This window comes from Borostomias antarcticus (assembly GCF_949987555.1).
Source record: "Borostomias antarcticus genome assembly, chromosome: 34".
Classification (NCBI taxonomy): Eukaryota; Metazoa; Chordata; class Actinopteri; order Stomiiformes; family Stomiidae; genus Borostomias; species Borostomias antarcticus.
The window spans coordinates 4,434,677-4,460,449 of NC_140267.1; the positions used below are offsets into that span (position 1 = coordinate 4,434,677).

General features: G+C 49.5%; 1 protein-coding gene across 1 annotated transcript in view; it reads left to right on the forward strand.

The window, feature by feature from the left end:
* The window catches only part of ltbp1 (latent transforming growth factor beta binding protein 1), a gene marked incomplete at both ends in the record, with an annotated part of 94,939 nt that overhangs the window by 34,308 nt on the left and 34,858 nt on the right, over positions 1-25,773 (forward strand). The window contains 8 exons of the mRNA XM_084460916.1: positions 7,725-7,958; positions 8,518-8,807; positions 10,592-10,694; positions 14,070-14,147; positions 18,732-18,854; positions 22,148-22,315; positions 24,719-24,910; positions 25,361-25,422. Coding sequence (XP_084317042.1) covers positions 7,725-7,958; positions 8,518-8,807; positions 10,592-10,694; positions 14,070-14,147; positions 18,732-18,854; positions 22,148-22,315; positions 24,719-24,910; positions 25,361-25,422 — 1,250 coding nt within the window. The remainder of the gene's footprint in view (positions 1-7,724; positions 7,959-8,517; positions 8,808-10,591; positions 10,695-14,069; positions 14,148-18,731; positions 18,855-22,147; positions 22,316-24,718; positions 24,911-25,360; positions 25,423-25,773) is intronic.

Consider the following 25,773-nt stretch of genomic DNA (forward strand, 5'->3'; position numbering starts at 1 on the left):
TGTGGTGTTAGTGTGTGGTGTTGGGGGGGGTGTTGGTGTGTGGTGTTGGGGGGGTGTTGGTGTGTGGTGTTGGGGGGGGGTGTTAGTGTGTGGTGTTGGGGGGGGTGTTAGTGTGTGGTGTTAGCGTGTGGTGTTGGGGGGGTGTTCGTGTGTGGTGCTGGGGGGGTGTTAGTGTGTGGTGTTGGGGGGGTGTTAGTGTGTGGTGTTAGTGTGTAGTGTTGGGGGGTTGTTAGTGTGGTGTTGGGGGGGTGTTAGTGTGTGGTGTTGGGGGGGTGTTAGTGTGGTGTTGGGAGGGGGTGGTTCAGGGTAATAATATTATACCATTCGACTTGGCTGCTTCTAACACGGCTCTCTTTAAAAAAGAATCACTTTTCGGTGTGTAAACCTTGTGTGCTGTACCTGTCCGGGCATGTAGTCTCTCCCAGACCTCCCCCATCCTCCCCCCGCCCTCCTCCTCTCCTCCCCCATCCTCCTCCCCTCCCCCACCCCCCTCTCCTCCCTCCCTCCCACCCCCCCCATCCTCCCAGCACCACGTTAAACCAAGATGGCGGCTAGCAGAGCGACAGGCCTGAGCCCAGGAGACTGGGCGTTTGTGTTATTTACGGTACAGCGGTCGAGACCAAGTCGATGGTGCGTTGTTGATCATACCCCAGTGATGGGGAAGGAGATTGGGACTTCACAGTCACACACACACATACACAGACACACACACACACACACACACACACACACACACACACACACACACACACACACACACACACACTCATGATAAGAATAGGGAGGGGACTGGAAGGGGACCTGCTTTGGCTTGCTGCTTTTTAATAGTGATTTAACTAAGACCAGTAAGAAAGCTCAGGATATTTGGTGAGGGTGAGGGTGAGGGTTAGGGTTAGCAAGTGGTTTACAGTGTTTAGGTGTGGAGGGGGGTTAGGGTGAGGGTTAGGGTTAGTGAGTGGTTTACAGTGTTTAGGTGTGGAGGGGGGTGAGGGTGAGGGTTAGGGAGTAGGGTTAGGGTTAGGGTGAGGGTGAGGGTTAGGGAGTAGGGTTAGGGTGAGGGTTAGGGTGAGGGTGAGGGTGAGGGTTAGGGTTAGGGTTACCGAGTGGTTTACAGTGTTTAGGTGTGGAGGGGGGTGAGGGTGAGGGTGAGGGTGAGGGGGTGAGGGGGAGGGGGAGGGGGAGGGTTAGGGTTAGGGTTAGGGTAAGGGTTAGGGTTAGGGTTACCGAGTGGTTTACAGTGTTTAGGTGTGGAGGGGGGTGAGGGTGAGGGTGAGGGTTAGGGTTAGGGTTAGCGAGTGGTTTACAGTGTTTAGATCTGGAGGGGGGGCAGAACTCTTTAATTCCCCCGTACTCAACCAGCTCTGCAGGAGAGATCCCCCTGGTACTGTGGGGGGGTGGGTGTTCAGGTATTGAGATGGTGTTCGAGGGGTGGGTGTTAAGATATTGTGATGGTGTTGGGGGGGTATTAGTGTGTGGTGTTGGGGGGGTGTTAGTGTGTGGTGTTGGGGGGGTGTTAGTGTGTGGTGTTGGGGGGGTGTGTGTTAGTGTGTGGTGTTGGGGGTGTGTTAGTGTGGTGTTGGGGGGGGGGTGTTACTGTGTGGTGTTGGGGGTGTGTGTGTTAGTGTGGTGTTGGGGGGGGTCGTGTTGGGTCCGTCTGATCAGGCAGCAGAGACGACCTCATTTCTCTCCACATTCCTCCTGGGCTGAGATCCTGCCGAGTCAGCACAGCAGCACTGGAGCTACCGCTAGCGCTCTGGGGCCTCCCACTTCTACACCTTCTACTCTCTCTCTCTCTCTCTGTCTCTCTCTCTCTCTCTGTCTCTCTCTCTCCCTCTCTCTGTCTCTCTCTCTCCCTCTCTAACTACCTCTCTCTCTCTCTTTCTCTCTCTGTCTCTGTCTCTGTCTCTCTCTCTCTCCCTCTCTCTCTCTCTCTCTCTGTCTCTCTCTCTCTCTCTCTTTCTGTCTCTCTCTCTCTCTCTCTTAGTCTCCTAAAGTCTGGCTTTAGAGAGAGAAGTATCCAGCCGAGAAGTTTACTACGGTACACTACTGACTGACTGACTGGCTGACTGACTGACTGACTGGCTGGCTGACTGACTGACTGACTGACTGACTGACTGACTGACTGACTGACTGACTGACTGACTGGCTGGCTGACTGACTGGCTGACTGACTGACTGGGTGACTGACTGACTGACTGACTGACTGACTGACTGACTGGCTGACTGACTGACTGACTGACTGACTGACTGACTGGCTGACTGACTGACTGACTGACTGGCTGACTGACTGACTGGCTGACTGACTGGCCAATCAGCGTCGTTCTGCTCTAGTTTTTCATGAATCGTCTGACTACAGTATCTGTCTCACCCCACACCCCACCACCCCTCTCTTTCTCTCCCACTCCTCCTCCCTGTCTTTTCTCCCTCCCTACCTCGCTGGTGTGTGTGTGTGTGTGTGTGTGTGTGTGTGTGTGTGTGTGTGTGTGTCCCAAGCGTGTGCTGCTGTATGCTGGACCAGTGTTCTGGACCACACTGGGCTTCCTGGGTCCAGAAAATACAACGGCATTTACAGTAGGATTAAACGAAATTATATTTTGGGAGGAAGTCAGGGGTCGTGGGGGGGGGGGTGGGGGGGGTGGTCTAATGGAAGTTCAATATTCAACTTTCCCATCATGCAGCGCCGCCTCAAATATGTGACATTTCAGAGGAAGAAGCGAGGGGCTGTTGAGTAGGGATCCAGTTCCGTTTGTGTTCAGGTCTGCTGTTGACTTTGGGTGGAACCGCGTGTCGGGGAGGTTCTGTTTGTGTCTGCAGTCCCGTACGGAACCTGGTTAACGAGCTTTACACACTAATAGGTTCTATAAGTTCTCCACCGCACCGGCGGAGTGCAATCAGCTGTTCGGTCAGTGGTTAATTGAAAGCATGTGGGGGTCCTACGGTAGGTGGGGTCACGGAAAAAAAGACGTCTGTACCCCCATAAACAATCCGGATATTCTCAACCGCCACACTTTCACATTTTTTACAATCCCGCCTCGCGCCCACGTACGCAAGTTGCGTCCCGGTGATCGTCTGGTGGATGATCACGAACCTGCGTAGACGACAGAGGAGGGGGAGGGAGTTGGGGGGGGGGGGGGGTGGGGGAGAGGGTAGGCCTGCGGTTGCCAGGTTTGGAGGCCAGCGGTTGCCAGGTTTGGAGCGTGCTGGAGAGTTTATGAGTTGTGCAGGTCCGGCCTTATAAGGAGCTGGGGATGGTTGGAGCCGACTGCTCCTCTGGTAGCTGTAATTTCCTCCTTGTCAGATTTCATTAGTTTATAATCGCCGCGCTGTCATTTTTTCCCCCCCGACTCGTCTTTTTTTCCCCCCTCTCCTCGCATATCTTTCTCGTTCGCCCCTACCTGGCCGCTGCTCCTACGGTCCTCTCTCTTTCTACAGACTGCTGGAGGCGGAGTTGGGGTGGGAGGGGGGTTGGGGGGGGTCGACAGGGGCTTCTCGGGTTGCCAGACTCCGTGGCCGCGGTAAACAAGCGCGCCCGGGCTCTCTGGCGAGCCGAGGGCCGCTGGGTCGAGGCCCCCCCGCTGCCGTGACCACTAAGTGGGATTTTACTACAAAGCGCCAGACGGCACGTCTTAGAATCGCATTAGGACGGCGAGGGGCCGAGCTCGGGTCCCAGCTCCCTGCTACTGCCGGGGGAAGAGACGCTGCTGGGTCTGTGTGTGTGTGTGTGTGTGTGTGTGTGTGGTGTTGGGGGGGGTTGGAGTGTGCATGTCTGTTTTTGCGCACACATCTATGTGTTTGTGTGTGTGTGTGTGTGTCTGGGTGTGTGTGTGTGTGTGTCTGGGTGTGTGTACTGTATATGTGTGCATTTCTGTTTGTGTGCACACATCTGTGTGTGTGTGTGTGTGCGTGTGTGTGTGTGTCTGGGTGTGTGTACTGTATATGTGTGCATTTCTGTTTGTGTGCACACATCTGTGTGTGTGTGTGTGTGCATGCGTGTGTGTGTGTGTGTGTGTGTGTGTGTGTGTGTGTGTGTGCGCATGCATGCGAGCGTGCGCCAGGTGAAGCAGTCCAGTTAAACTTTTCTATCCAAGAGAAACATCTGGAACGTGGCTTCATTCGGCGGCCGGAGATCCAGTCGACCTCTCTGTGGTCGAAGGTCGATGACTAAGGTCGAAGGTCGATGACGAAGGTCATCGGCGACCTCAGATTCCAGAGCGCCGGTCGTAAAAGCGAACAGCACACCCCGAGTCACAGATGCCGTGTGACGATGTGTGTCGACACTTTTTTTCTTCAGATGACCTCAGGGGTCGTATGACCTCCTCAGTTTGAGGAAAGGACATAGTAGTTCTATAAAGGAAATAATGCAACAGTCACTACACTTTTTTTTTCTTGATATTGTTTTGATTTCCCAGTGTCCCGTCTGTCAGATAACGGAAGTAAAGCTGTCGATCGGAGGACTGAGGCAGATAAAGTAGCCGTCTTGTCAGAGGGCGGCGTCATAAAACCTGAAAAGCTTCACGCTTGTTTCAAAACAGTGGAAGTTCCCTTCCGGGCCTGTGATCTTTCGCCACACACACACACACACACACACACACACACACACAAACACACAGCTCCAATTTCACTGCCCACAACAAGATGACTGTACAACAATTATGGGTGACTGTGGTCTTGTTAACAGACGGGCTGATGACATAATCTGGCCTCCCAGTTCAGCAAGGGAAGTACTGAGGCGGGCGGCCATTTTGGTCATGACAGAGTTTGGTGTCATGACTTCATTAGCCGTGTGGGAAGTGCAGCTGTGGCTTCTGGTTGGGTCTGGCTACTGTGCACACACGCTGTTCATGACATCACCACCCTCAGAGGCCTGTCAGCCAATTAGCACGAGGCTTCTATCAGTTAGTGTTCGTGTTGATGTGTGACGCACGTCTAGTAAAGTACACTGGTAAATATCATGCAGTGGGCTTTGATATGAGTTTCTCTTACTGGTGGAAAGAGTTTGTTCAAAAGGGTTCAAAAATTAGTATCGGAATCAGGGTTCTAGGTTGAACCTTCTAAAGTTCTAAGATGAGAACCTAGGTTCCGCACTGGGCCTTCAGGTTGTGGTCGCCACGTGACTGCACGAGCTAACTCTCAGATCACTCGCTCTAGCCGCTAACGTGGAAATTGACTTTATCCTGGACTTAATCTGTGGTCGATTTTTGTCTGTCGTATGTAAATGATATGGGTACCATGTTAATGAAATGCTTAGCTGCACCCACTGTGGGGTTCAAACCTACGACCCCAAGAGCCTTGTGTTCTGCTGACTGAGCTAGCGGGGCCATGTGCAGTTGCATGCTAATGATGTTTAGATTAGAGCTACAGACAGAGACAGATAGAGATAGCAGAAGAAAACCAACGAACAAAGACTTTAAACGCTATCTCGGAGCTGGTGTTGAGGCCAGGGCAAGACAGAGGGGCGGACACGGCCGTGAGGTTTGCGAGCTGCGAGTTCTTGTCACCATAATGAGAGGGTTGAGGGGGAACACTGTCATTGTGTGTCACCACGGCAAATCCCCGAAACCCTAGAGGGCCGAACACCAATGTAAACAGCCATCACGCTAGAACAGAGAGCGCAGCCGCTCACAGCCCAGAGGAAAGAGAGACCCAAAGTATTCTGACATTAAGAATGAATTGAAATGTTCATCCCTACCGTTTATTCGACATACGTTGGGTTACGTTTCTTTGATATGCAAGAAATAAATTTGACTCGACTCGTGAACCGTGAAACACATATCACAAAATGTCGCCAGCTCAAGTTAGGCTAAAGCTAGTTTGCCCTATTGAGCTGGACCAGACCTGTCAGCTAAACAAGCTAGCGGCAGGTAGGCTAATGCCGATACCAGACGAGGCGTGGACCGTTTATTCATAAACATAATTCAATATCAATGAACCCACCGAGCCTGGCTATTATGTAATTATGTCTTACATCAGAGGGACGTCTTGAATTTCTCTGCCCTACATTTATGTGTTATGATTGTATCCTTGTGGGTATTCAAGTGAGTTTTTGAGTGTGTATCTATAACTTAAGCATATTTTGAAAACCCAGTATTCATAAATTGTTGTATTTTGTAATCTTAATAACTTTTCTCCCAGATGAACATAGTGGCCAAATGTATAACTAGCCTGGTAGCCATTACATCAATAAATAGGGTTGGCCTACGAAATTAGCGGCCGGGTGGTTTGGATGAACTGGGTGGCCTGGGATTGAGTCACATTCCTGTTTGAGTCCACCCCTGCACACACACACACACACACACGCACACACACCCAGTGGGAATACCTGATGCCTATGGGGAAAATCAGAGTTTCAGCTTCCTGCGTCTGCCTCTCGCTTTCTTTCTCACTCACTGACACACACACACACACACACACACACACCCTTCCTCCCCTCCCAGTCTTGGCGCGCCGGCCGGCTCTGGGCTGCACTGACAGCTTGATTCATACCGCCGAGCCACACGCCGTTGACACATATTTCAAATACACTCCCTCAGCTCTTCTCCCCGGGGGGACGCCTCGGCAAACACGGCGCTCCTCGGAACGGCCTTCAGCCTCGCTAGCGCTCGCAATCGCCGCCGGAATGGAGGCCGTTTATATTCTAATCTTATCTTTCCCTCATAATTTTATTTAATTTTAATATTTCCTTTATTCCGATTGACTGCAGAGTGCGGTGAGCTGAGGTGAATTCGGTGTGATGGTGTGTCTAGCCTAGCTGGAGCTCTGACGGAAAGTGTGGCTGAGGAAGTCATTGTTGACTGATAACTCAGAGAGAAAGTGAGAGAGTGTGAGTGACGAACAAGGCAGGTTAAGTGTGATTATAAGAGTGGAGGTGCTTTCGAGACCACGGTACAAAAAGGACACCTTGTACTTCACTTTCGCTGACTAAAAAAAGAGCCTTGAATTCCTTGTTTACCTTCTCACGGTGTGTCATTAGGTTACCTCTTCTTGTGAGTAACGACCTCTTGTTTTGCACCTCTACGAAGTTTCGAACCTGCAGCACCTTCATCTGGGCCGAGGACTAATTACCTCGGAAACTGGACTTGGGCTCCGCACAACATGTCATACTCAGGATGGAAAATAGGCCCCTGGACTTAGAATACCTGAATACATTAGCAGGTCCCTCAATTAATGACAGGATTGCCAAGGCGTTATGCAGTCTCTAGGCCTATCGCATTATTTACTATCCACCCCTTGGAGATGGATATTGATGGTGAGGGAGCGATGGCGATGTTTGGACACGGAGCTGAATATGTAATGGAACTCTGGGAGGTCTGTAGCGACAGTTGAACATGTTTGTGGATTTTGGGGTTTTTCACAAGCGATGCAGTAGCGAAAGGTTACATGAGCATCGCACACTTCCCCGCTCAGTTGGTAGAGCGGGTCGTTCAGTGATCGAAGGGTCAGCGGTCGAATCCCAGCTCCGACTGTCCACATGTTGAAGTGTCCTTGAGCAAGACACCTAACCCGGAATTGCTCCCAATGAGCAGGTTAGCACCTTGCATGGCAGCTACCGCCATTGGTGTGTGAGTGTGTGTGTGAATGGGTGAATGAGAGGCCATTGTAAAGCGCTTTGAGTGCCGCTAAGGTGGAAAAGCGCTATATAAGAGCAGTCCATTTACCATTTACATCCATCTCTCTATGATGTGACGGGGCTGACCTGTGACCTCTGGTGATGTTGTGTTTGGACAGTGGTCTGCCATCTCCCCTGCATCAACGGAGGCAAGTGCAGCGCCAGGGACAAGTGCCAGTGCCCGCCCAACTTCACCGGGAAGTTCTGTCAGATGTCGGTCCAGAACGGCCAGCACCAGCGCCACCAGCAGACGGCCCAGGTCCACTCCACACACACGCTCCGTCAGCAGCAGGCGTCCCAGGTCCACTCCACGCACACGCTGCCACTTACCTTCAGCAACGGACATAACCCTGGTAAAACGGAGGGGTCAAGCCAAAATGCATGTGTCCGAGCTACGAAATAGCGTCCAGGTAAAAAGTCAGATTTCGTGATTTTTTGTTGCTAGCTCACTAGCTAACTTGTCACTGATGTCAGTAAATATAATATCGACAATCGTAATTCATTTGAATGAAAAATACGTCTATAGAATTGAAAACGTCATCCACGAACGTTAGCTAGTTGGGAGCTTGGTCTAGCTGCTCAGCTCCTAATGTTAGCTACCAGCTCTCAACCAGTTTGTGGATGAGGTTTTCAATTTTACAGACATATTTCTCATTTAAATTAATTACCAACATCAGTATTATATGTTTACTAACATCAATGGCAAGTTAGCTAGCGAGCTAGCAACAAAAAAATTTGACGATCTGACTTTTTACCCGGACACACGGATTTGACCGCCCGGACACATTTCGTCACTTACAAAGATAATTGATGGATAATTGATTATGATGATTGATTTGTGGCACATAGGGGTTCTCAGGCTCTAGAATTCTTAGAAACTGCATTGCCCCCCCCGCCCCCCTCCTCCCCCAGTCAAATACAGCCCCAGCATCGTCAACATCCACGTCAAGCACCCGCCGGAGGCGTCCGTCCAAATCCACCAGGTGTCCCAGCTGGACGCCAACGGACAGAAGGTGAAGGGCTCGTCTCAGTCGGGCTCCCACTACGCCACCTACCACCACTCGGAGAGCACCCAGACCCACCACCAGCAGCAGGGCCACAACGTCATCTACCCCAGCCAGCACAGCTACGTTCCCCAGTACCTGCCCGTCACCTCCAAGAGCCAGCTGGGGCGATGCTTCCAGGAGACCACCGGGACACAGGTGAGGGGGGGCCTGTGTGTGTGTGTGTGTGTGTGAGGGAGTATAAGGAAGGTACAGCTGCTAGCGCTCTGCTCAGAGAGGGTCTAGACCAGGCGTTCCCAAACTGTGAGGCGGGGCCTCCCCTGGGGGGCCCCAAAGAAATTCAGGGGAGGCGCGGAGGGATGGTTAGGAAAAAAAATATTTAAAAAAATAAGGAAAAACATGTTTTTTATTTTTGAAATGTCTATGGTTTTTATGAATGAAACATCGAAATAAATAATGGGATAGATGTATAGCCTAGTGAATGTGTGAATAGTGCAGAGAGAGCCTCCCCCCGCAGGCATGGATGTATTGTGCGAAAACGTCATAACGTTAACTAGCAACAGGTGCCACCGAGCTAACTTAGCTGTGTAGCGTTATGGGCTAGCTAACGCTGCCTTGCAAAATGGAGGGGTTTGGGGGGTTGGGGGGGGCGCGGGTGCGTCACTGTTTTCAGAGGGGAGGCCCAGATTGATGGAGTTTGGGAACCCATGGTCTAGACTGACAGACTTTGAACAAAGACGACTACAGGAGGTCAAAAGCAACGCTTCAATCACGACTGTTGCTTATCTACCCCTCTGAAAGCCCACCCATATCAAAGTAGCCGTTTGTCCCTCAGAACTACTGTAATCTGTCCTCGTCGCAACTGGTCTGTGTGTAGACAGGAAAAAACAACCTTGTCTCAGTTGAAATCAGTCAAAATACAGCCTCCCTCTCGTCCCCCTGTCTGCTTGCTTTATACCAGCGCTATGAAGATCTTATCAGCGCCAAAACAGCTCTTTCTGTCTAATACCGTGGCTCCGTAAACCCATGAACACGTCAACACATCCCAGAGACGTGTAATCTACCTGAGATCACCACGCAATTAAGTTCACATCTCCTCGCAAATTTACATCGCGGAGATAAGGGCTTGTGAGCGACGAAGTGCGTTCTTATCTGCGTGTGTGTGTGTGTGTGTGTGTGTGTGAGTGTATGTGTGTCTGTGTGTGTGTGGATGTGTGTCTGTGTGAATATGTGTGTGTGTGGTGTGTGTGTGTGTGTGTGTGTAATGTAATGGAGCTGTTCTGACAGCCAGGCTAGATGCTAACCACATCCAGGCCCTCCTCACGGTTAATAACTGGATTCACTTATCTTCTCTCTTTCTCTTCCTCGTCTTACTTTTCGTCTCTCTCTACCCCTCTCTGTCTTTGTGCTTTTTTTTGTCTCTCTCTCTCTCTTTCTCCCGCTACGTTTCTCCATCTCTCTCTCTCTCTCTCTCCATGTCCTGGTCTCTCTCTCTCTCCTCCTGTCCCTCCTCCTCTCTGTCTCTCCATGTCCTGGTCTCTCTCTCCTCCGCTGTCCCTCCTCCTCTCTGTCTCTCCATGTCCTGGTCTCTCCTCTCTCTCCTCCGCTGTCCCTCCTCCTCTCTGTCTCTCCATGTCCTGGTCTCTCCTCTCTCTCCTCCGCTGTCCCTCCTCCTCTCTGTCTCTCCATGTCCTGGTCTCTCCTCTCTCTCTCCTCCGCTGTCCCTCCTCCTCTCTGTCTCTCCATGTCCTGGTCTCTCCTCACTCTCTCCTCCGCTGTCCCTCCTCCTCTCTGTCTCTCCATGTCCTGGTCTCTCTCTCTCCTCCGCTGTCTCTCCTCCTCTCTGTCTCTCCATGTCCTGGTCTCCTCACTCTCTCCTCCGCTGTCCCTCCTCCTCTCTGTCTCTCCATGTCCTGGTCTCTCCTCTCTCTCTCCTCCGCTGTCCCTCCTCCTCTCCTGTATCTCTCCGTTCTCTCCATCAGTGTGGGAAGGCCCTTCCTGGGCTGAGTAAGCAGGAGGACTGCTGTGGCACCGTCGGAACGTCCTGGGGCTTCAACAAATGCCAGAAGTGCCCAAAGAAACCATGTAAGTAGCGACGAACGCAATACGAGACAAGAACCGTACCGTACGACTCTCGCTCCGAGAGTCAGTCTTAACCTGGTGACCGTCCTGATCTGGCGAGTTCACTTTCAGGTTCAGTCTGGACTTCCTGCTATCTCGGAACGATTTCTCTCCGGTTACGTTTTGAACGGGCCAATCAGGGACTGTGTTGTGATTGCGGTTCTGACGCCCCTGATTGGTTCCCGTAGTCGTGTGAGTGAAAATGAAACGCAGTTCGCGGCCAAAACAGTCTCCTGAAGCAACGAGCGGGAACGTTGACATTAGTAGAATACACACTCACATAAGTGCAGTTATTGCAGAAATAGACTTTTTCACCATTATTAGAGTTTTCACCATTATTCCCATATGGGAAACATTTCCCCATCATTCCCCATTTGGGAAACATTTGTTTCGCTGATTGGCTGAAGGAGTTATTCTGTCAGGCAGGGCTGCCCCTCCAAGATGTGTCTCTCTTCCTTCCTCAAACTAAAGTGTGGCGTGTGAGCGTGAGAATAGGCTTTCCGTCAGGGCAAGTAGCCTCCTCCGGCCCACAGATAGGGGGAAACAGAACGTGAGCTCGCTAGACGAGGATGGTCTCGCCAGGCTATGTCGGTCTAGCTCTACGTGGGAGTTGTGGTAAATTAACCTCTGTCGTTGAAAAGTCAGACATGAAGTCATAGAATACACACGAAGCAACGCAGAGGCACACGATAACAAGCTCCACGTCCAAATAAGGACTTCTCCACTACGTTTCGATTTTTTTGTTCTCCAACTACGGTATGTGTGTGTCTTGTCTAACTGTACTGACCGTCGACTGTCATTTCCTGTGTGTGTCGTTTCTGGTGAGACACATTAGCCGGTCGATCGGCGCGCACTCTATACTGGCACAGCAAGCCTCATTCACAGCATATGTGTTTCCTCATGTATCGCCCAAGAAAAGGGAGTTTTTCGGGGGGGAGTCAACCACCACCTCTTAACTTTCCCATAGCCACAAAAAAGGGGGGGGGGGAATGTTTCTTTTTCCGCAGCTTGAGAATGACAGACGCGCAGGCAGCAGGAAGTGTGTGTGGGGGGGGGGGGGGGCGGGAACTGTGGAGTCGGGAGGACGCACGCTAGTGTGAATGCGCTGACTCACATTGCAAACAGAACCCCCCCGAGCCAGACGCACACGCGTCGGTTCCACTAATGATCTTGTTCTCCCGAAACATGTGCTCAAAGACCCCCCGGTCCCAGAAGTCTGAGGGAGCGGTATTTCCCTACAAACGTCACTTCTCACTCTTCACAAAGGAATGCCTTCCCTTTCCCCTCTGCGCATGATGTCATAGACAGTCTTATACCCATATTTGGGAATAACTTTTACTTTTTTTTTTTTTTTTTACCAATCCAGAATTCAATTCTGACTGATTATCTTAATCTTCACACCCTTTCTGATTAAAGAAACGGGTGAGATATGCTAGCACGCTAACCGCAACAGAAAGTTGCGGTTTGAACTCTACGACTCTTAGCGTATTTACATGGCGAGCGTAGAGGCGGACGCGTCCAAACCACTCTGGAACCGTTGCCCAGTCATTCAGCCCATCCTACGGCATGAGGACTCTGGCAGCGGAGCAAGAAAAAGAGGCGGGATTACATCAGGCTGGAAACATCCACCCTTGTGTTCATCCCCGTAGAAAAGGAGACGGCTTACGGTCAATAGGTTCATTTATTTTCAGACCCCGATCTCAGTGTCTCTGGGTTGTTACCCGGATGAGGCAGAGTGGTCATTCATTCATTCATTCATTCATTCATTCATTCATTCATTCATTCATTCATTCATTCATTCATTCATTCATTTTCAGACACAATCTCAATGTCTCTGGGTTGTTACCCAGCTGAGGCAGAGTGGTTATTCATTAATTCATTCATTCATGCATTCATTCATTCATTCATTCATTCATTCATTCATTCATTCATTCATTTTCAGACCCAATCTCAATGTCTCTGGGTTGTTACCCAGCTGAGGCAGAGTGGTTATTCATTCATTCATTCATGCATGCATGCATGCATGCATGCATTCATTCATTCATTCATTCATTCAAAACGTTATTTATACTCGTCTACTCATCTACAGTGTTGACAAGTTCACACAGATAAAAAAATAACAACAGAACAAATACAGTATACTATAATAATAATAATAATAGTAAACATAATTATGTTGTTGTTTTTAACTCAATGAAGTATAGACTCACACACACACACACACCATCTTCCTACTTCCATCTCCTTGTCACTGGAAGGTGGTAGGTACTGTGAATGAAATTCAAGTCTCACCAAAGTGTTTTGTATTCCTACTTGACTGTTGTTCTAACTTTGTAGTTCGTTCTCACAGATCAGTCTGTTAAAACTACAAATTCCTCCTGTGTGACATCACTTCCCTGTCCTCTTCATCCTGAAACTGTCACTTCCTTTTTCACGTTATAACCTATCGACCTCGTCCCCATCTGACTCACTCAGCCCGGATTCACTTCCTTTGCTCGAGTCCGAATTTGCAGACTCGTAACAGAATAAAACTATTGTCTTTGTTTGAAACCAGCTTGACCGACCACTCAGCGTGTTCTTTGAAATCTAAACTAAACCAAGTAAGATTTTTCATTGACAGTACTGTACCTACCACTACCAAACGCCCAGTGTAAGCGCTGTCTGTGGCAGGAACGGCGGTGTTTACGTTCTGTGAATCGGCCCATTGTGGCCCCCGTGACTCGAGGAGTAGCCGGTAAACGAGTCGGCTTCATTCCACGCAAACAACCGTGGCCTTGTTCCCCCTGCCGAAGAAAGAGAGCCGGCAATCTGCTTTCACGTATCCGGGTGCCACCTTGCTCCAGGGGCCGACAAGCCGCTCTAGTCCTCCACACACACACACACACACTCACACACACACACACACACACACACTCACACACACATAATCCATTGGAGTATTAAAATATGTCTCTGTTCCCTCCGCTTTCAAGACAAGTCACCCCTCCCGGAAGAAACCATCACTTTTTCATCAGCACACGTTTTATGCGAATTAAGTTATATCGAATTCAAAATGCCTTATGGAAACGGTAAAATTCGATTAAAAATCATGAAAGTCGACAAAAAGTTTGTACTGTCGATCGCATCGGATTTTCTCTCGTTCGATAAAAGTCTTTTGTGATAAATGCTTTATCCGATTTAAAGCTCTAGATGGAAACGCACGTTCGCCGGCTTTATTCACGTTCATATTTTTAGCGATCCTCACACGATTCGATTGACAAGTGGATGGAAACATGACGTAAATACAACATACTAATCTCTCTCTCTCTCTCTCTCTCTCTCTCTCTCTTTTCTCTTCAGCCATTCCTCTGACGGGTACGAGGCACGCCATGGACTGCCCCCAGGGTTACAAACGCATCAACAACTCCCACTGCCTAGGTAAGCGCTCTCTCGTCCACAGCACGGCGCTTTGCCTCTTGTTCTCGTCCACTGAGAAATCCTACTGGGTTTGATGGAGGAGAAATTAGCCTTATAAGGTGATTTGTCACCAGCAGCTACATAAAAACTTGACAGGAAGAGGAGGAGGAGGAGGAGGAGGAGGAGGAGGAGGAGGGCTACTACACACCCAGAGACTGAGAAAGAATATGTGTTTTTGGCAAGCCTCTCTCTCTCTCTCTCTCTCTCTCTCTCTCTCCCTCACTCTCTCTCTCTGCTTGTGTTTGTTTACAGGCTTCCTTTGTTTACTTGAATCTTTCTCCGATCGAGAGGTGTGGCTCTACCCGTGCATAGCGCCCCCTGGTGCCTCCTGGGTGTCAGTCTGAGTTGTGTATATTTCGTTGTCTCCAGCTGCCTGAAATGCATCAAGAACTTCTCCTGTATCTTTCCATTCTCTCTCTCTCCCTTTCTCTCTCTCTCTCTGTCTCTATCTGACTCTTTCTCATCACTTGCTCATCGGCGGTCAGTCATTCTTTAGCAGAAGCCCTAACCCCTGACAGAGAGAGGAGGGGAGGCCCCATTTCCTCCATCATTATTACGTCTGGATATCATGGCCAAGTATGGATACTGTACAGAACATCAGTGCTGGCAGACCAGACTGCTTTCAGAGATCCAGCCTGTGTGTGTGTGTGTGTGTGTGTGTGTGTGTGTGTGTGTGTGTGTGTGTGTGTGTGTGTGTGTCTGCGCGCACGTACAGTATGTATGTATAAATCATCCGTGTTCGTCTGTTTGTCTTTATAGAGTCGGTACGAGCCGCGAGCCTTGGACTCGGGCGTCTCAGAAATCATTCATAACCCCCTCAGGCCGACTCCCCTCTCCTCTCCCTGTGACCTTCGACCCTCCCTGGGCTCTCCGTCTGGCGCGCAGAGAGCACAGACATCCAGGAGAGGAGGCCTGATTAAATAGTAATAAGTCTAGATACATTTCCCTTGACATTTTAGTGCAGCGATCGAGCACCGCTCTTTCATTTCGCTGCGTGTTTGTTTTTACCCGGCATTACTGCGCACGCGGCAAATAAACAGCCCCGACCTTGACCTTGAGCTTATTAGTGTTACCGAAACTTAAAGGTGTCTCCCCCACACCAGAAACATTCAGCAGGGCCCTCCTCATCCCGTGGCCTCTCCCGAGACGGGCCCCCCTCCGTCGACCCCGCTGCCCCTGGTGCTCGCGCCGCAGCCAACAGAGCTGGTTTGGCCGGGGCCTCTGCTCCCAGGCGCGGCGCCAGGCGAAGCGGTCTTGGTAGCTGGCCCAGCCTGGCAGTGAGGTGGGGCCCGGGCCCCCGGTCTGCTGCCTAGTGGGAGCGCTGCCAGGCTGGGGAGGCCTCCAGCCCAGGGGCCCCTCCCTCCTCCAGCCCAGGGGCCCCTCCCTCCTCCAGCCTAGGGGCCCCTCCCTCCACCGGGGTCTAGACCTGGCTTCTCCCGCAGAGGAGAACCACAACATCCTGCTCACCTTATTATTACTGCTTTTCTTTCTTTCTTTCTTTCTTTCTTTCTTTCTTTCTTTCTTTCTTTCTTTCTTTCCTTCTTTCCTTCTTTCCTTCTTTCCTTCTTTCCTTCTTTCTTTCTATCTTTCTTTCTTTGTGATGTTACTGTTTATTCTACTGTACAGTCGCTCTCTCTCTCTCCCTCGCCCTTACAACCTTCCACATGTGGTTTCTTCTTTGTTGTGGTTGGAGCTACAGTAGCCGTACTGTATGTGTGTACTTATTTGGAGCTAGCTGTATGTGTGTACTTATCTGGAGCTAGCTGTATGTGTGTACTTATCTGGAGCTAGCTGTATGTGTGTACTTATTTGGAGCTAGCTGTATGTGTGTACTTATCTGGAGCTAGCTGTATGTGTGTACTTATTTGGAGCTAGCTGTATGTGTGTACTTATTTGGAGCAAGCTGTATGTGTGTACTTATCTGGAGCTAGCTGTATGTGTGTACTTATCTGGAGCTAGCTGTACTGAATGTGTGTACTTATTTGGAGCTAGCTGTATGTGTGTACTTATCTGGAGCTAGCTGTATGTGTGTACTTATTTGGAGCAAGCTGTATGTGTGTACTTATCTGCAGCTAGCTGTATGTGTGTACTTATCTGGAGCTAGCTGTATGTGTGTACTTATTTGGAGCTAGCGGTATGTGTGTACTTATTTGGAGCTAGCTGTATGTGTGTACTTATTTGGAGCTAGCTGTATGTGTGTACTTATTTGGAGCAAGCTGTATGTGTGTACTTATTTGGAGCTAGCGGTATGTGTGTACTTATTTGGAGCTAGCTGTATGTGTGTACTTATCTGCAGCTAGCTGTATGTGTGTACTTATCTGGAGCTAGCTGTATGTGTGTACTTATCTGGAGCTAGCTGTATGTGTGTACTTATTTGGAGCTAGCTGTATGTGTGTACTTATTTGGAGCTAGCTGTATGTGTGTACTTATTTGGAGCTAGCTGTATGTGTGTACTTATCTGGAGCTAGCTGTATGTGTGTACTTATTTGGAGCTAGCTGTATGTGTACTTATTTGGAGCTAGCTGTATGTGTGTACTTATTTGGAGCTAGCTATATGTGTGTACTTATTTGGAGCTAGCTGTACAATATGTGGGCTTACTTATTTCTGGATCAAATATTGGAGGGAAGGGAAAAGAGAGATTGGTTATCTTTTTTTGGGGTTGGTGAGCATGAGTGTTTTAACATACAGTACATGCCTGCAAGTGTGCTTGGGAGGACAGGTCAAGTTCACTAAGCCGGTCTTCCTGCCCTGGTGCACTCAACACCGAGGGCACCCTGAGGTCACTCATGTGCAGGTGTGCCCTGGCAGGCGGGCTGACCCCTCAGTCCCGCTTTACTCCGGCTGACGTCAAGTGAAGACGGTCCACCCTGCGGTGACAGAAATAGTGACTGTATTATCCGATCCACCACCTCCAGCTCTCTGCCGAGTTCAACACCAGGGCATTTTATGGCCTCGTGGGTAATTATTCTGTCAGCGAGATGATTGACAGTGCAGATGGGTGTGGCTAAGCGGAGGGAAACCGCACAGATGTTCGACAGCGCCAGTGGAGACATGTTTTCGCCCTTTATACGTACGGGATGTGATAACCGCCAGCTATTAGTATTCCTGGCAACGGAGCGGCATCTCTCGTTGTTGTGAAAGAATCTGATTATGGTACACGGCTTTCTTGCCTGCCTGAGGTACCTTTCTCGGGAGATTTGGGTTATTTGTCATGTGAGATTGATCTGAGGTGGAGGTGACCTCGTTCACCCGCCCCCAGGACACATTTCAGTTGTGATGACGTGTCTTTCTTCCCCTCCTCTTACTTCTGATAGTCTCACAGACAGCAAAGCTTGGTGATATGGAAACTATACATTTCTGGAACATTCGTGTTGTACATGAGGCAGCTTGCTGTCTGACGTGTGTGTGTGTTACTGAAGAGTGTGTGTTACTGACGTGTGTGTGTTACTGGAGAGTGTGTGTTACTGAAGAGTGTGTGTTACTGGAGAGTAACCGGAGATGGGGTTTCTCCCGCCATGTCTCAGCGCTGTGTCCACGCCACATCCTGTGCGAGCCCCACGGCAGGCCCCCGCTGTGCACCGGCCAAACGCACGGCGGAATGCTACGGCTTTTGGAATGTTACGTCTTTTGGAATGTTGCGTCTTTTGGAATGTTACTTCTTTTGGAATGTTACTTCTTTTGGAATGTTACGTCTTTTGGAATGTTGCGTCTTTTGGAATGTTACTTCTTTTGGAATGTTACTTCTTTTGGAATGTTACGTCTTTTGGAATGCTGCGTCTTTTGGAATGCTATGTCTTTTGGAATGTTGCGTCTTTTGGAATGTTACTTCTTTTGGAATGTTACGTTTGGAATGTTACGTCTTTTGGAATGTTACGTCTTTTGGAATGTTACGTCTTTTGGAATGTTGCGTCTTTTGGAATGTTACGTCTTTTGGAATGTTACTTATTTTGGAATGCTAGGTCTTTTGGAATGTTACGTCTTTTGGGATGTTACTTCTTTTGGAATGTTACTTCTTTTGGAATGCTACGTCTTTTGGAATGCTACGTCTTTTGGAATGTTACTTCTTTTGGAATGTTACGTCTTTTGGAATGTTGCGTCTTTTGGAATGTTACGTCTTTTGGAATGTTACGTCTTTTGGAATGCTAGGTCTTTTGGAATGTTACGTCTTTTGGAATGTTACTTCTTTTGGAATTCTAGGTCTTTTGGAATGTTACGTCTTTTGGAATGTTACGTCTTTTGGAATGCTATGTCTTTTTGAATGCTACGTCTTTTGGAATGCTACATCTTTTAGAATGCTACATCTTTTAGAATGCTACATCTTTTGGAATGCTACATCGTTTTAGTTTATGTATTATGTATGCATATTCATAAATGTTTATATGACAATTCCACGGCATGATTGAATTGGTCTACGTTTTGATCGAGACACACTGAGCCTAATTCTGTTAATGTCCCACAGTCTCTGCGTACAGTGCCTGCCTCATATCGCACAGCGTATATTACTAGTAATTACCCACAATCCCCCTCTTCCTGTTCTGGTCCAGATCTGAACGAGTGCCAGCTGCAGGGGGTGTGTCCCAACGGACAGTGTCTGAACACCCTGGGCAGCTACAGGTGCAGCTGTAAGGCGGGTTACATCCCTGACCCCACCCTCTCCACCTGCATACGTAAGTCCTCCCCTACATCCCTGACCCCACCCTCTCCACCTGCTACATCCCTGACCCCACCCTCTCCACCTGCATACGTAAGTCCTCTGCTCCACCTCCCCCGCTCTCTCTCTCTTGCTCCCTCGCTCTCTCTCTCTCTCTCTCTCGCTCTCGCTCTCTCGCTCTCGCTCTCTCTCTCTCTCTCTCTCTCTCTCTCTCTCGCTCTCTCTCGCTCTCTCTCGCTCTCTCTCGCTCTCTCTCGCTCTCTCTCGCTCTCTCGCTCTCTCGCTCTCGCTCTCGCTCTCTCTCACTCTCACTCTCTCTCTCTCGCTCTCTCTCTCTCTCTTTCTCTCTCTCTCTCTCTCTCGCTCTCGCTCTCTCGCTCTCTCTCTCGCTCGCTCTCTCTCTCTCTCTGTCTCTACCTATTCCACCTAAGCTAGGCTAACTCAACACGTTGTGCAAATCTTACGCACAAATATTACGGCTTACATCATGCCGTCATTTTGACGTACAATCTGTGTGTGTAGATCTCAAGTTCGATCTTGGTTGTTGATCACGGATACAATGTGTGGTTTTCACATCATGTTGCCTGTTACTTTAAACCGAACACATGGGTGTTGAGTGGGTGATTTCAGGCTCGTTCGAGAGCGCAACCGCTCTAAAAGGGTTGTGAATGTTGCGAAGCATACTGCGCTATAACGCTGCGTGTTTGAGAATATGCATATGAAAGTGCATGGATGAACGCATGGTGTTTATTATATTAATCATGATGTGCCCCCCCCCGCCCCCCCCCCTCCCGCGCATGGAGCACCAATCACGGCATACTGCCAAACAACAACAACCGATCTGATCCCTCTTCACCGGAGACACGAGGGAGGGAGGGAGGGAGGGAGGGAAGGAGGGAGGGAGGGAGGGAGGGAGGGAGGGAGGGAGGGAGGGAGGGAGAGAGAGGGAGGGAGGGAGGGAGGGAGAGAGGGAGGGAAGGAGGGTTGTATGAGGGATTCACTTAATCAAATCCACTTGATTCTTGGTGGGCCTTTTGGTCACAGAGTGATTCATCAACGATGCCCTTTAATCATGTCCAGAATGCCTCTCAGTCTAGGTGTGTGTGTGTGTGTGTGTGTGTGTGTGTGTGTGTGTGAGAGTGAGTGAGAGAGAGAGCGCATGCCTGTGTACCTGCTTTTGTGTATGTGTGGGGGGGTATTGTGTGTATGTGTGTGCATGCCAAGGTGTGTGTGTGTGTGTGAGAGAGCATACCTGTATGCCTGCTTGTGTGTGTGTGAGAGAGCATACCTGTATGCCTGCTTGTGTGTGTGTGTGTGTGTGTGTGTGTTGTGATCCCCAATTTCTCTCCGTATTCTCTTCTATTTATCTCATTGCTAACGAGAGCTGAGTGGCCGTTCATCACCATCACATGATAGGCCAGGGTTCAAAGGTCAGCGGCCAGAGGTCTCGCTAGTAATTCACCTTACATGGAAAAGAGAGGCGTCAGTTACTGTGTCTTTGACTTCATCCCCCCGTGTTTGAAACAGGAGGCCTCAATCTCCATCAATGTAAGATTTTATCCCACCATTTTGTAAGGTCAGCTTTACTGGTAGACGTTCTGTTGAATTGATGTGCAGAATCATGTTTGCTTGTTGGAGGTTGATGCAGGTTGATGGAAGACGATGCCCCTTGGTGGTCAGTAGCTGAGTTCATGATGGTAGTAGTCGTCTCAAACTGACATCCGTGATGAGAACCGCTGAACGTGTGACCCGTTGTGCCATGGAAAAGAAACTTCGTCACGAATATGCACCCGTGTCCTCGTCCAAAACGGACCTAACCCATATGCACCTGTGTTCAGCTCCAGGCCGTAATAGAGACCTAACCCATCCATTCCATTTGCAGCTTCAAAAAACAAACATTGACCCTTTTTTTCGCCTACTGATCATTTTGTTACCATGAAAACTATTTATTCTTGGCCGAAAATAAATCAGTAATAGCCGCTTCAAATTCACATACCAAGTGGGAATACGCTCCAAATATGGTAACGTGATTTTGAAAACCACCATATTTGGCTTCCCCCCAATTTAACTAACAAAGGGTCCATGATCTGGGGAATACAGGCCTAACCCTAACCCCAACCCTAACCCCAACCCTAACCCTAACCCTTACACAGGCCTTTATTACAATCTGTTTGCCTTTCCGAGGCTTTTGGCAGTAGAAACCTTCTGTAAACTTCAAACCCTTTTTGCCAAGACTGTCACTGTGACTGTGTATTAGACACAGGGGCATATGTACTAACACATTAGCGCCCGTTTTAAGTGTAATTCTGTCACCGTGTGCACCTAAAAACATGGCATGGTATGTACAAAAGGACCGTACTTCGCTAAAACCTCGTACTGCCTGGCACACGGTCGCAGAAGGAAGTCGTGCTTTTTCCTACCATATTTAGAAGTAGCCTACTCTTCACACTTTTCACTAAGTGAACTATCCCTCAGAACTCATCAAACTCATGTACGTGTCATTAATAATCAACTACTTGGTGATCACCTACGCAGCACCTTTACTCACGTGTGACTGTAATATTTTTCGAAGCTTGTAGAATCTCACGCCGCTCGGAAATATACACTCGCCTAATTCAACCCTTGGGCATGCTTTCGCTGGGGTCAGCGTTTGACCCTGTCCACTAATGCTTTCGCTGGGGTCAACGTTTGACTCTGTCCACTAGTGCCTTCGCTGGGGTCAGCGTTTGACTCTGTCCACTAGTGCCTTAGCTAGGGTCAGCGTTTGACTCTGTCCACTAATGCTTTCGCTGGGGTCAGCGTTTGACTGTCCACTACCGCATGAAGGATCGGCATGATGAAACGCTGCATATGTGTTCGCCCCCAGAGAGCTGCTGATGTCATCCATGCATGTTTGTGTTTTTGTCTTGTACCTTCGTTTTTTTGTTTTTAAAATTAATTGTATTAGTCTTTTTTTTTCAAAGGCCCCTGAATGCGATATGAAACTTCTTGGTGAAACTAACTTGGTGAACTAACCTGTCTAGCTCTCTCAGAGTGGTGTCGGGCATCTTGGATGTGGTTTTGTGTAAATGTGTGCTCTGTGCTGGGGCAGAGGGATGTGTGTGTGTGTGTGTGTGTGTGTGTGTGTGTGTGTGTGTGTGTGTGAGTGAGGGGGGGGGGTGCTTCGGTGAAGGGGACTTCTTGATTTCCGTTTTCTCTCTCTCTCCCCCTCCCCCCATGTACGTCTCCCCCTCCATCGTGGCACCCCTCCCCCTCTCATCTTCCTCACCCTCCACTCCCTCCTCCTCCTCCTCCTCCGCACCTCCTCAGCCGACACCCCGGCCGTCCAGGAAGAGAAAGGCGCTTGCTTCCGATTGGTCGGTTCGGGGCGGCAGTGCCTGCACCCGGTGGCGGTGCAGCTGAGCAGGCAGCTGTGCTGCTGCAGTGTGGGGAAGGCGTGGGGGCCGCGCTGCGACCAGTGCCCCCTGCCAGGAACAGGTAAGGCTGCCCCCCCGGCCGTGACCCCCCCGGCCACCGCCGACCCCCCCCACACACACAGCACACGGGTGAAGACGGCCCGGGAACGAGAGGCACCTAGAAGACCTTAGAACAAGGTCCCCCCCTCCCCCCTCACCTAGAATTTGTCTTCACAGCAGGGGGGTGTCCTTAGAACAGCGGTCTCGATCGAGAAGGGTCCAGTGCTTGTCCGAGCGGTAGGATGCTAAAGGCATTCACAGACTGTGCGTTGGTCCAGTGTTTTCGAGTTATTAACACTCACATTGTGTGTTGTGATCGAAACGATCAGCTTGGCCGGACTGTGGGAGGTGCAGCTGTTATGTCATCACGCTGTGCTAGTTCGACTAGTGTCTAATGAGAGTATGTCAGCCAGCGTAGTCTTACAGCTGAGACACCTCAATGCGTACGTTTTAGAAAGAACAATAACAGTCTGTTGCAGTCATAGTGCGAATGTTTTGTGGTAACGTTAATGTTTTGTGGTAACGTTAATGTTTTGTGGTAACGTTAATGTTTTGTGGTGACGTTAATGTTTTGTGGTGACGTTAATGTTTTGTGGTAACGTTAATGTTTTGTGGTAACGTTAATGTTTTGTGGTAACGTTAATGTTTTGTGGTGACGTGGTAACGTTAATGTTTTGTGGTGACGTTAATGTTTTATGGTGACGTGGTAACGTTAATGTTTTGTGGTGACGTTAATGTTTTGTCTAGAAAAAAACTTATATTGGCTCATAGCACCAGCCAGGCACGATAGTGGTTCAAAATGTCGCACACCGCCCGAAATCTGGGGCACCTCCAGCCGAAGGTACGTAGTAGCACCTAATTAAAAGTGCTGCTACCTACCTACGTAGACAGTAGTTGTTCACGACCTACCAATTTGGCCATGGTGTAGAAATTCTATCTGGGACAGCAAAGTCGTATCTTAAGTTGTCAAAAATCGCACAGTCTGTGACGGCCTTGAGGGAGGAGTTTAAAGGTTTTCCTGAAAACTAGATGATTGCTGTGTCCCTTTCCTCAGTACCCCTACAAACACTCTCTCTCTCTCTGCATGAGTTTCACTGCTTTGCTCCGTAGATGTGCGTTATCACCTGAACACTCCCTCCACCAGCGCTGAACACCCCATCATGTCTCTATCCCAACACCACCTCCCCCTCCCCACCAGTCCAACATATCTGAACGTTCACGTCGTCTTTGGCGAGGCTATTGCGAAATACATTCAAGTTCATGGGAATATATATTGTCTAGCCATGCATCCTCAATTAAGGTTCTTCACTTGTACACACGCAGAACATTGGGTGACGTTGGGCCAAACGTTCCTCTAGAACTGGGTATTTAGTGTGGAAGCAGCCGAGCCCTCAGGCCACTTTCCTAGACACTCTTCCCTCTGCCGTTAATTAAGAACAGCAGTCAGAAAACATCCCGTGGGGTTGCCAGGTTGGTATAGTACAGTCGGCGGGGGTTGCCAGGTCGGTATAGTACAGTCGGTCGTTGAGAGTTTGGCGTAGTCGTGGGCTTGCCGATCGGAAAGGTAAGGGTGCGTTTGATTAACGTCTCTTGCCATGCCTCTGTTTGCCATCTTCTCTGGGTCGCCGTCGCGGTACGTTAGCTCGTGAGGAGATGGTGGCGGAGTTTGGAAGGTTTTTCCTGGTTTCCGTAGGTCCTCATGCAGGCGTGGGTCTGTGGGACAGATTAACAACTGTTATGAAAGTAAATTAAAGATGCGCTCTGTAGTCTGGAAGTAAACAGACCCGGACAGATGGGATAGTATAGATAATAGCTTCATGACTAACCTTGGAAAGTTCCTCTTTTTTGGGGGGCGTAAGTGATGTCTTTGTTGATTGATTGATTGATTGATTGATTGATTGATTTGATTTGTTGCTGTGACGTTACCCGTCATATTGGCTGACGTGGTTGCCGATTTGGCCGTCCTGGACAGACTCTGGGTTGGTTATAATAGGAATACCTGCCCGTATAAAATAACAAATGTATTCTCCTGTATTGTGCTATTCTGATTGAATCAAAGATGGATGCTAATCACTATACAGTAGTACAGTCGGGTTGTTTGTCGTTGTTGTCATCTCTTAGCAGCTACGAGGAGAGGCTTGGCTTGGGAGCTTCCTCACACACATCCCATCACACCCTGTCAAAGCACTAGTTTGATAGACTCGTCCAGGAATGGGACTTGACTTGAGCTTAATCTATTTAACACCAAATACACGTTTCAGCGTTTCTTCTTCTCTTACTCTGTGAAGTCCTGTAGAGGGCACAGACGACTGAGGTGTATTTTTAATGCTCTCTTTTATTGATTATAAAAATGACCACAAAAAGAAAAGAAAAAGACATGAAATGGATGATTTTCATTACATTTCTTTCTCCCCCGAACTCTCAGCCAAATTCAAAGAGATCTGCCCTGGGGGGATGGGCTACACCGTCTTACCCAAACCGCCCAACCGCATCCAGCCGGCCAGCAAGCCCGTGATCACCTACCAGGAGCCGGTGGCCGCGCCCCTCCCCCTCCCCACGCCGGAGAAGCCCGTGGAGGCCCTGAGCGTCACGGAGAGACAGCTGCCCGCCGCGCCCGGTGAGTCGAAGGACCGACGCTGTCTACTGAACACCATACTGAACACACACGGCACTGAACACACACAGCACTATCTCCACCACACTGAACACACACGCACTATCTACCACACTGAACACACACAGCACTATCTCCACCACACTGAACACACACGGCACTATCTCCACCACACCGAACACACACGGCACTATCTCCACCACACTGAACACACACGACACTATCTCCACCACACTGAACACACACAGCACTATCTACTATCCACCATACTGAACACACACGCCCCCCCCCCCCTCCCAAAAAAATCTCCCACCCTCAATTATGTCCGTCCTCAATAAGGACGAGGATTCACACAGTCTAGCTCTCTTAGTCCTGAGTCGTGAGAGGACGAGAGGACGAGGGAGGACAGGGAGCCGCCCTCTCGGTATTCAGGACACGCTTGGCCCCTCCCAGGGAAGCAGAGACCTGGCATCGCCCAGACAGACTCGTCCAAATTAAGCTCCTCTGGCGCTGAGGTACTCTGGAGCAGAGAAGCGCAGAAGACAGACTTAGACAAACCGACCAGAAGCCACCGCCTGGACCCGCGGAGATACGTCACCAGGGGGCCTAATGTGCCACCTGTCACCCTGGCATCTTGGCACTGCAGAGCCAACCACCTCAGTGGCTTAGAGGGAGGGCGCCGTTTTAATTTCATTGTCGTCACCGCAATGCATCAATCCAATCCGCTCATTCGTATGACCTCTGAGAAGACGTCCCGTAAAAAATGTCCGAGGGTTTCGTGAATTATGAAATGGCGTTCGGCCAAGAGTTTAAAATAAGTTGTTCTTAGAACGTCCTTGGGACCTGATTAACGTTCCTGTTCTGTT